At 41.9% G+C, this 12,167-nt stretch overlaps 1 protein-coding gene across 1 annotated transcript in view; it reads left to right on the plus strand.

Moving 5' to 3' along the window:
* The window catches only part of LOC140457961 (epiphycan-like), a 47,924-nt gene that overhangs the window by 19,185 nt on the left and 16,572 nt on the right, over positions 1 to 12,167 (plus strand). The window contains exon 3 of the mRNA XM_072551831.1: positions 3,853 to 4,000. Coding sequence (XP_072407932.1) covers positions 3,853 to 4,000 — 148 coding nt within the window. The remainder of the gene's footprint in view (positions 1 to 3,852; positions 4,001 to 12,167) is intronic.

Below are 12,167 nucleotides of genomic sequence, written 5' to 3' on the forward strand. Positions count from 1 at the left end.
ATTGAAATGTAACAATGAGAGAACGAGTGGCTGGAAAAGTCAATTTTTAACAGCTATCACACTTAAATAGTAGCAAACAAGGCTGGGCAGGGTTTGCTATGTCTTATGTGTGATACCAGAGAGAATGAATAGTTTCAAGAAGTGAGGTTTATGGCAACAGAAAAACTATTAAATTTACGGAGGAGGTAAGTGGACATGTGTTGCACTTTCTGCAATAGTACAGAAAGTCTCATGGAGGTGTTAGGAGCGGAGGATAAGTGGCCCAGGTTGATCTGCAGGGAATGCAGACAAGGGAGAGAGGTGAATTTGTGGTTAGTGGTGGAATCCCACTAGGGGTAGTGGAAATGATAGCTTATGGTCCTACAATGTGGAAGCTGACCATTGAGCCCACACCAATCCTCCAAAGAGCTTCCCACCCAGACCCAGCCCCCTTCCTCTCCATGTAACCCTGTTCTAAGTTCTAAAACCATTCCTCCCAAATGTACTTGCCTTTCCCTGGCCCAGCTTAATAGTTTGCTGTAGGTGAATTTAAAAGCTATGTTCCAACTGCGTACATTCTCACACAGTGTTTCACTTCACTGTGATGTTGTCCAGTAATATAACCTCTTAAACTCAGACTGGAGAATTAAATTGGTTGAAGAATGGCATGGGATTATCAACTTGGCATGTCTGACTAAAGATGGTCACAAATGATTCAAATTTGTCTTTGTACTGATGTGCTGGGTGCTGACCCCACCCCTCATCATTAGAGTTGGGAATATCTGTGGGTCTCCTTAATCCTCCAGTTAGCTGTTTAATTATCCACTAGAAATTGCAAGTGGATGTGGCAGAACTGCAGAGCCTGGATCTGTCTATTAATTGGGGATTGATTATCTCTGTCTTTCACATGCTGATTCTGTTGTTTATAACTGGCAGTTCAGTGTTTTAGGTTCATCAGACTACAACCTCATTTTTCTTTTAAATGTGACCAGTGCTATTGCTGGCGTGCCCTTCTGTGTTCTTCATGATTGAAGTATTTCAAATTTTAAAAGAATTAGTTAGGATAGATTCAGTAAAACTATTTCCTCTTGTAGGAATACCTAGCACAAAAGGACAAAATCTTCAAGTTAGAGATGGGCTATTCACTATTTTTCTCACAAATATCATTAAATACTTGAGTTGCTTCTCAAGGACAATCTGAACTTTCAAAACTGAATCTGATTGAATTTTCTTTGACAAAGATATCCAGAGAAATTGAGTTAAGTTGTGAATGGAGCTCAGATGCAAATCAGCCTTGATTCTAATTGAATGAGGGAGGTTTGATGAGACTAAATGATTTCTATCAGGTGGCAATGTCTTAAGGTTCAATGTGACAGTCTATGAATGATGCATACATATGATTAAATTTAACCTTTATGGAAAGATTTGCACATTAAGAAATATTTTAACGCATGTTCTGAGATTTAACTTTTTTGGCCTCTGTAATGTTCCAAAAATTATGTAAGTGTTGATTCTACAGCACAGCAGAGTAGCTCCAAACCTTGGCTGGGAAATGAATCATTATGAAAATTGCATCTCTGCATTAGTCAGATCTGCTTGATAACCAAATAGTTTTCTCTGTATTCATTGTCTGGTCTCATTCATTATCAAATGGGTATGATCGTCAGAGAGCTGTTGGTCCTCTTGGAGTTACACATGGACAAACTAAGTCAGCAAATTTAGGAAATGAGTTTAGAAAATAAGGTGGGGGCAGCAATTGTTGCAATTCACATGATAGACAAGAAGCACTTCAATGCTCCTGGTTCCAATATATTATTGGGAATTGAAGGGCAGAGACTGTTGCCCATCTAAAAATTCCATTGTCATCTCTGGCATCCATATCCAAATCTCAGGATGGTGCACTCGAGCCAGATGAGTAACCCTTTCACCTAGGAAATTGTCCCTTCTACACATTTTTTGAAAATTAGGTTATGGGAGGTGAGCATCACTAGCTAGACTGGCATATGTTACCCATCTTGAGAAGTGTTGGTGAGCTGCCATTTTTAATCTTCGTAGTTCATGAGGAGATGTAGGTGTACTCACAGTGTTTAGATTAGAGTGGTGCTGGAAAAGCACAGCAGGTCAGGCAGCATCTGAGGAGCAGGAAAATCGACATTTCGGGCAAAAGCCCTTTATCAGGAATAGAGGCAGGGTGCCTGCAGAGTGGAGAGATAAATGAGAGGGGAGTGGGGTTGGGGAGAAAGTAGCATCGAGTACAATAGGTGAATGGGGGTGGGGATGGAGGTGATAGGTCAGAGAGGAGGGTGGAGTGGATAGGTGGAAAGGATGATAGGCAGGTCAGACAGATCATGAGGGCGGTGCTGAGCTGGAAGGCTGGAAGTGGGGTGAGGTGGGGGAAGGGAAAATGAGGAAACTCGTGGAATCCACATTGATACCATGGGGTTGAAGTGTTATTGGTGGACGTGCAGGTGAAACTTTGATGGATGTGGAAGGCTTTGGGGCCTTGGATGGAGATGAGGGAGGACACCAATATCATTTATTGTATCCGTTGCTCCCGATGCGGTCTCCTCTACATTGGGGAGACTGGACGCCTCCTAGCAGAGCGCTTTAGGGAACACCTCCAGGACACCCGCACCAATCAATCCCACAGCCTGTGGCCCAACATTTCGACTCCCCCTTCCACTCTGCCGAGGACATGGAGGTCCTGGACCTCCTTCACCGCCGCTCCCTCACCACCCCATGCCTGGAGGAAGAACACCTCATCTTCCGCCTCGGAACACTTCAACCCCAGGGCATCAATATGGATTTCACCAGTTTCCTCATTTCCCCTTCCCCCACCTCACCCCAGCTCCAGCCTTCCAGCTCAGTACTTCCCTCATGACCTGTCCTACCTGCCTATCTTCCTTTCCACCTATCCACTCCACCCTCCTCTCTGACCTATCACCTTCATCCCCACCTCCATTCACCCATTGTACTCTTTGCTACCGTCCGCCATCCTCCTCTCTGACCTATCACCTCCATCCCCACCCCCATTCACCTATTGTACTCTATGCTACTTTCTCCCCAGCCCCCTCTCATTTATCTCTCCACTCTGCAGGCACCCTGCCTCTATTCCTGATGAAGGGCTTTTGCCCGAAACATCGATTTTCCTGCTCCTCGGATGCTGCCTGACCTGCTGTGCTTTTTCAGCACTACTCTAATCTAGACTCTGGTTTCCAGCATCTGCAGTCCTCGTTTGTACCCACAGTGTTGTTAGGTTATTGCTATTACAATGAGGACCAATAAAGAGAGTTCTAAGTATTTGAACAAGTTGCATTGGAAATGGAAATACAATAGATTTAATTTTTGTTCTGGTCTGCCTATAAACAAAGGTCCACTTTGAAGTGACATTTTTCAAATGCATTTTGTTATATTCACAAATCTAATATTTGCAGTCTACCAAAAGATGTTACTACAACAATTTCTGGAAATGACAATATCTGATGAAAGGGTATAAAAATTCATAGAAAATAAGAAAAAAAAATTGCAGATTTTCCCAAGAATATTGTCCAATCGTTAATGCTTAAATAGAATTTTGACACATTGGCAAGTGTGATAGAAATTGACTTATTTCGTTAGCTGTAAAGCACTTTCTAATGTGCGGCAGCTGTCAGAATTGCTACTCAAATATTTGTCTTTCAAATTTTCAAACTTTTCAAACCAAGAAGGACATCAGCCTTCTGTGCCCTCATGTGGTAGGAGACAGCATACAGACTAACTCAACATTGCCTCAGTTGTAATTACATAAAATATATATAAATATAAAAATCTAGCCTAACATGAAATGTCCTTTATTAAAAAGAAAACTGATGGAACATAACTTTTTGGTCCTAGATCGAGAGCGGCAGTCCAACACCTCCTAGGAGCAGTCAGCTTGTTACCTATGACAGTGACTATGAGGAAGAAGAATTTGTTCCCCATGAACCTTTGGATCCTGGTGCTCCCAGTGTACCGGGTCTCCTTGGCCCTGAGTCGAAAGAAGGTTTGTAGCAGGAGCTATTCAGAATCTAGGTCTGTTTGCACTGAATGGAATTTTGGATGATGGCCACAATTTACATTCTCAGTATTTTACAAATGTGTAAATATATAAAATCATTTCAAACTAGTATAGTTTATAATAATTCTTTTGCTTCTCGAGTCATGATTTTTGAATGATGGTTTTATTTACAAAAAATGACAAGGGCCCTTTTGTAGTTTGCCTTTCATTGTAATTTTGGTGGCACAAATATTTTCTCTGTGTGTTCCACCACAACGCGTAACTTCCTGCTGCCTATGGTTTGACCACAACAGACAAAAAGTATTCAATAGAGTTTAAATTCAATCAAAAATTCTATATCCTGTGTACATTTCTGCCATTGCGTGTCATTGCAAATGAAATTCAAACCTAACATCCACATTGCATTCAGAATTAATCCTTGGAGATTTACATTCCTTGAGCCTGCAATACAAATGTTTTAAAGTGGTGATCAGTATGAAAATCTGTCACAATTATGAAATGAAATCATTGATATTCTCCGGTACTTCCAGATTTCCATTGTTTTGTTTAAACAAATTAAACTTTTATTAATATGACAAAATGTAAAATACAGTAAAATTGTGTTTATGTTACCCAAATTAATAATCCAGTGGCTCTGATTGCCTTGAAGGCTTGGCCAATCTAAAATAGGCACATAGGAAAACGGATCAGAAGGAGGCTATTTGGTCCCTTAACCTCTCCTCATAGGGCAATTCATCCATTCCAGGATTCAGTCTGATGAACCTCTGCTATACTCCCTCAATGGCAAATACATGCATCCTCAGATAAGGAGACTAAAACTGGACACAATTCTTCTGGTTTGATCCCACCAAAGATCAATACAATTGCAGCAAGACTTCTTTACTCATCGTCTCAAGTGCTCTTGCAAAATAGACGAAAATACCACCTGGTAAAAACAATGACTGCAGATGCTGGAAACCAAATTCTGGATTAGTGGTGCTGGAAGAGTGCAGCAGTTCAGGCAGCTTCCAACGAGCAGCGAAATCGACGTTTCAGGCAAAAGCCCTTCATCAGGAATAAAGGCAGTGAGCCTGAAGCGTGGAGAGATAAGCTAGAGGAGGGTGGGGGTGGGGAGAGAATAGCATAGAGTACAATGGGCGAGTGGGGGAGGAGATGAAGGTGATAGGTCAGGGAGGGGAGGGTGGAGTGGATAGGTGGAAAAGGAACTAGGCAGATCAGACCAGTCCGGACAAGTCAAGAGGACAGTGCTGAACTGGAAGTTTGAAACTAGGATGAGGTGGGAGAAGGGGAAATGAGGAAGCTGTTGAAGTCCACATTGATGCCCTGGGGTTGAAGTGTTCCGAGGCGGAAGATGAGGCGTTCTTCCTCCAGGCGTCTGGTGGAGAGGGAGCGGCGGTGAAGGAGGCCCAGGACCTCCATGACCTCGGCAGAGTGGGAGGGGGAGTTGAAATGTTGGGCCACGGGGTGGTTTGGTTGATTGGTGTGGGTGTCTCGGAGATGTTCCCTAAAGCGATCTGTTAGGAGGCGCCCAGTCTCCCCAATGTAGAGGAGACCGCATCGGGAGCAACGGATACAATAAATGATATTAGTGGATGTGCAGGTAAAACTTTGATGGATGTGGAAGGCTCCTTTAGGGCCTTGGATAGAGGTGAGGGAGGAGGTGTGGACACAGGTTTTACAGTTCCTGTGGTGGTAGGGGAAAGTGCCAGAATGGGAGGGTGGGTCGTAGGGGGGTGTGGACCTGACCAGGTAGTCACGGAGGGAACGGTCTTTGCGGAAGGTGGAACGGTGGCTTCATCATTGCTTGCTGCACCTGCATGTTAGCTTTCAGTGGCTCATGAACAAGAACACACAGGTCCCTTTGACTATTAACACTTTCTTACTATTTATGGATTTCTGTTTTCTTAGCAAAGTGGATAACTTCGCAGTTTTCAATATAATATTCTATCTGCCTTGGTTCAGCCTATTCAACTCACAACTCACATTCCTACTTATTTTTGTGTCAGGAAATCTTGAAAATATTAAATGTAGTCTCCACATCCAAATCATTGATATAGGTTATGAATAGCTGGAGCTCCAGCGTTGATCCTTCTGGCACCTCACTCTCACTGGTACCATAAGAAAATCCCATTTAATCGTACAATATTCTGTTTTCTTTCCATTATCCAATTCTCAGTTACCTCCAATGCCATGTGCTCTAATTTTGTGCTCTAACTTCCTGTGTGGAACCTTATTGAAAAACGTCTTAAAATCCAAATACAGCATATCCACTGATTCTTCCTTATTTATTCTGAGTTATATCCCCAAAAAACTCTAACAGCCTTGTCAATTATAATTTGTAAATCCAGGTTAACTCTGCCCAATTCTCCTCATATTTTTTGAAATGTCCAGTTAACACATCCTTTACAATAGATTATTCACCCAACTATTTTCACTTCTCCTTGCTGTCCTAAATAGTGGGTTTGTATTTATTAACTTCCAATCTGCAGGAACTATTTCAGGATCAATAGAATTTTGGGAGATAACCACAACGCATCCATTATGCCTACATCCCCATCTTTCAATTCTCTGGATGGCATGTAGATCATCAGGTCCAGGGGATTTATCTGATTTCAGTTCCAAGAATTTCTGCAAACTTCACTTATACTAATACTAAATGTTTCATTTTGTCATTCCCAGGAAAAATCTACAAGGATGTTGCCAGGGTTGGAGGGATTGAACTGTAGGGAGAAGTTGAATAGGCTGTGGATAATTTCCCTGGAGTGTTGGAGGCTGAGGGATGATCTTAGAGATTTATAAAATCATGAAGGGCATGGATAGGGTGAATAGCAAAAATCCAGAAAGAGGACATAGGTTTACAGTGAGAGAGGAATGATTTAAAAGGGACCTAAGGGATAACCCTTTTACACAAAGGAAGGCATTTTATGGAATGAACTGCCAGAGTAATTGGTGGCCGCTGGTACAATTACAACATTTAAAAGATATCTGGATGGTTATATGAATAGGAAGGGTTAAAGGGATATGGTACAAATGCTGGGAAATGGGACTAGATTAATGTAGGATATCTGGTTGACATAAACGAGTTGGACCACCGGGTCTGTCTCCATGCTGGACAGCTCTATACTCCATTGGTTATTTAGTATTTCTGGGAGATTTTTTGTACCTTCCTTCATAAAGTATTTGTTTATATTCTCTACCATTTCCTAACTCCTCATTATAAACTGCCCTGCTTTGCCTGGAAAGGGTCTTAGAGTCATAGAATCATAGAGATGTACAGCACATAAACAGACCCTTCGGTCCAACTCATCCATGCAGACCAGATATCCCAACCCAATGTAGTCCCACATGCCAGCACCCGGCCCATATCCCTCCAAGCCCTTCCCATATACCCATCCAGATGCCTTTTAAATGTTGCAATTGTACTAGCCTCCACCACTTCCTCTGGCAGCGAATTACATATGCCCTCTGCATGAAAAGGTTGCCCCTTAGGTCTCTTTTATATCTTTCCCCTCTCACCCTAAACCTATGCCCTCTAGTTCTGGACTCCCCACCTTTGGGAAGAGACTTTGTCTATTTATCCTATTCATGCCTGTCATGATTTTATAAACCTCTATAAGGTCAGCACTCAAGCCTCCGACGCTCCAGAGAAAACAGCCCCAGCCTTTTCAACCTCTCCCAATACCTCAAATCCTCCAACCCTGGCAACATCCTTGTATATCTTTCTGAACCCTTTCAAGTTTCACAACATCTTTCAGATAGGAAGGAGACCAGAATTGCACGCAATATTCCAAAAGTGGCCTAACCAATGTCCTGTACAGCCGCAACATGATGTCCCAACTCCTGTACTCAATACTCCAACCAATAAAGGAAAGCATACCAAACGCCTTCTTCACTATACTATCTACCTGCGACTCCACTTTCAAGGAGCTATGAACCTGCACTCCAAGGTCTCTTTGTTCAGCAACACTGCCTAGGACCTTACCATTAAGTCTTGCTAAGATTTGCATTCTCAAAATGCAGCACCTTGCATTTACCTAAATTCAACTCCATCTGCCACTTCTCAGCCCATTGGCCCATCTGGTCAAGATCCCATTGTAATCCGAGGTAACCTTCTTCGCTGTCCACTACACCTCCAAGTTTGGTGTCATCTGCAAACTTACTAACTATACCACTTATGCTCACATCCAAATCATTTATATAAATGATGAAAAGTAGTGAACTCAGCACCGATCCTTGTGGCAGTCCACTGGTCACAGACCTCCAGTCTGAAAATCGACACTCCACCACCACTATTTGTTTTCTACCTTTGAGCCAGTTCTGTATCCAAATCCAAATTCCATGAGGTGTAATCTTGTCTCCCATGGGGAAACTTGTTGAACGCCTTACTGATTTATTTGTATTTGTCTTTGCTAATCTACTCCTTATTACGTACCTTTGGAAACTTCATTTTGTACTGGTTTATTTTTATATAATATTTCATGTTTCTTTATCAGACTTTTGTTTCTCCCCTGCTGAATATGAAGATACTCCCAATCCTCAGACTAAGACTATAAGACCACAAGAATTAGGAACAGGCCATTTGTCCATTGAGCCTGCTCTGCCATTCAATAAAATCATGGCTGACCTGGCACTCTTCATATCTATTTTCCTGACCTTTCCCCATCACCTTGATGCCCCTACTGATCAAGAATCTATCTATCTACCTCATCCTTAAACATACAGAAGAACTTTACACCATAGCTCCCTGTGGCAAGGAGTTCCAAAGACTCAGAACCTTGAGAGAAGAGATTCCTCCTCATCTCAGTCTTACAGTGACACCCCTTTATTCTAAGACTATGCTCTCTAGTCCTAGACTTTCCCACAATGGGAAACATCCTCTCAGCATTTACCCTGTCAAGCCAGAGTCATACAGCCATAGAGTTATACAGCATGCATACAGACCCAACAGTCCAACTCATCCATGCAGACCAAGTTTCCCAAACTAAACTAGTCCCATTTGCATGTTTTTGGCCCATATCCATCTAAACCTTTCCTATGGGCCTGTCCCAATGTCTTTTAAATATTTTAATGGTACCTGCACCTACCACTTCCTCAGGCAGTACCTTCCACATACAAGCCACCCTCTGTGTGAAAAAAGGCCTCTTAAAAATCCTATATATTTCAATGAGAAATATGCTTCTAAACTCCTGTAAGTAGAGTAGACATGCTACATTTTTGTCACTTTATAAGCCTCTTCATTTGATCCAGTATAATCATTAGCTTCTCTTGTTAGCAATAGTTGGATCACCTTTACTGGTGTGTTTTTCTACTCATAGGAATGCAACTTTGTTATAAACTGTGCGGTAATCCTTCCCCTGACTTAAATGACTTCCTGCACCACAATTCAAATTGCTCATCCTGCCTGCAGAAACTATTGTTGTCCATGTAGGCTGCAAGAACCTCAAACCTTTTGGATTTAAGTGATTTGTGCTGTAAATAAAGTACAATAGTGATGTGTATACCACCTGTAGAATGTTTCTACTACTTAATATGTGTTTTCACATTGATTATGTGGATCTCTTGATCACCTGAAATATTCGATCAACTGGTATGCTCCTGGTCCCATAGGTGCCAGTTAATAAAAAGTTTGCTGTATCTACAAAATGCATTGCAGAAATTCATCAAAGATCCTTAGACATCTTGAAAAACCACAACTACTTCCAGCTAGAAGGACAGGAACAGCAGATACATGGGAACACTGCCAACTGCAAATTCGTCTCCAAATTACTCAACATCCTGATTTGGAGAAACATCGCCATTTCTTTAATGTCACTTAGTCAAAATCCTGGAATTCCCTCCTTAAGGGCATTGTGGATCTTCCTACAGCACATTGACTGCAGCAGTTCAAGAAGGAAGCTCACCGCCATTTTTTCAGGGGAATGATCAATAAAATGCTGGCACAGCCAGCGATGTCCATGTCCACGAGTAAATTTTTTAAAAAATTTCCTCCTTCACTCAAAACATTTGACTCCCTTGTTAGTCAAGAATTTATCTACCTCTGCCTTAAAATATTCAATGATCATAGATTTCATCACCTCAGTATTCCTAGCCGCTGAAGTGCTTTTGTAGCTACAGTATTTATATGGAGAGTTCAGCTGAGTTTCTGGTCAACAGTGATCCCTAGGATGTTGAGAATGGGGGATTCAGTGGTGATAAAACCAATGAATGTCAAGGGGTGATTGTCCCTTACTAGGAGATAGTCATTGCTTGGCATTTTCATGACACGAATGTTGCTTGCCACTTGTCAGCCCAAGCCTGGATTTTATCCTGATCTTGAAGCATTTGAACATGGACTGCCTCGGTATCTGAGGCATCGTGAATAGTGCTGAACATTGTACAATCATTGGCGAACATCCCCACTTCTGACCTTATGATGGAGGGGAGCTCATTTATGAAATAGCTGAAGATGGTTGGGCTTAAGACACCATGCTGGGGAACTCCAGAAGAGATGCCCTGCATGTGAGATAACTCCATCAACCATAACCATCTTCCTATGAGGTCTTGAGTTGAGTGGCCTTGGCAGAACCCAAACTGGACACCACTGAGCAGGGCTGCTTAATAGCATTTTTGATGACACTTTCCAATACTTTACTGATGATTGAGAGTAGAATGATTGGGTGGTAATTGGCTGAGATGGATTTCTCCTGCCTTTGGAGTGTATTAAGTTTGTTGAAGACTGGCACATGTGATGCTTGGAACCACTAGAGGAGACTGAGATTGATCATCGATTTGACACTTCTGGTTGAAGATTGCTGCAAATACATCAATCTTATATTTTGCACTTATGTTTTGGGCTCTTCCAATATTGATAGTTTGGAGAAGAGAGGGGAAAGTATAGAATTTCAACTATATTAATTTAGAGTTCAGCAGGATTATCAAAGATGTTGTTCTGTTGAGCTCACAAGCACCAGCATTAACATTGTTAGCACTAGCACATTTTACACATTGAAAATCATTTGTTGTGAATCCAGTGTGAATCCATAGTTGTTACTAAAATAATTCAGTCGCCTCAATTACATTAGATTAAGAAGTGAGATTACATAAACTGGATTTGTATGCCCTCGAACAGAAGTGGTCAAGGGGCCATTTGGTTCAGGATTTTAGGATTTTTAAAGGTGTGTTGAGGGCAGATAAAGAGAAATGCTATTGGCAGTGAAGCTACATAATTGACAAAGTCTTAAAACCAGAGCCAGGCAATTCTGAAGAAACTAAAGGCCTGTTCTAAAAAAGAAACACTGGACTCAAATGTTAATGCTGCTTTCTCTCCACAGACCCTGCCAGACCTGCTGAGTTCCTCCAACAAATTTTATTTTAATTCAAGAGAATCACGCTTCCACAAAAGTAATCAATTCTAGGTCAATTAATAATGTTAAATCTGTTATAAATAGATATTTGCTCTCTAAGGGAATAAAGTACATGGATCCACGGCCAGTAGATATGATTGATTGATTTATTTATTGTCATGTGTACCAAAGTACCATGAAAGGCTTTGTTTAAGACCAGTGAAGGCAGATCATAGTAAGCAAGAATGTACAGATCAAAAAGACTGAGAAAGAGGCACACAGGTTACATTGTACAGAGTGTGCGTTAGGTGAGATCAATGTTAGCAAGATCAGCATTATTTGAGGCTTGAAAGTCCACTCATCAGTCCAATAACAGCCGGAAAGAAGCTGTTCCTGAACCTGTTGGTGTGTGTGTGTGTTCAGGCTTCTGTATCTTCTGCCTGATGAGAGAGGTTGTAAGATATCATTACCAGGATGCGATGGGTCTTTAATGATGTTGGCAACCTTTCCAAGGCAGCAGCCTGTGTAAATGGAGTCCATGAATGGAAGGTTGGCTACTGTGTTAATCTGAGCTGTGCACACTGCCTTCTGTAGTTTCTTATGGTCCTGGGCAGAGCAGTTGCCATACCAGGCCATTATGTACCCAGACAGTATACTTTCAATGGTGCATCTGTAGATGTTGGTGAGGGTCCTGATGGATATGCCAAATTTCCTGAGGTGGCTGAGGAAGAAGAGACATTGTTGTGTCTTCTTGACTGTTGCATCTGCATGGGAAATCTGGACAGTTTGTTGGTTATCATTACTCCAAGGAGCTTGAGGCTCTCCACCCT

The sequence above is a fragment of the Chiloscyllium punctatum genome, chromosome 32 (assembly GCF_047496795.1).
Source record: "Chiloscyllium punctatum isolate Juve2018m chromosome 32, sChiPun1.3, whole genome shotgun sequence".
In the NCBI taxonomy this organism is placed as follows: Eukaryota; Metazoa; Chordata; class Chondrichthyes; order Orectolobiformes; family Hemiscylliidae; genus Chiloscyllium; species Chiloscyllium punctatum.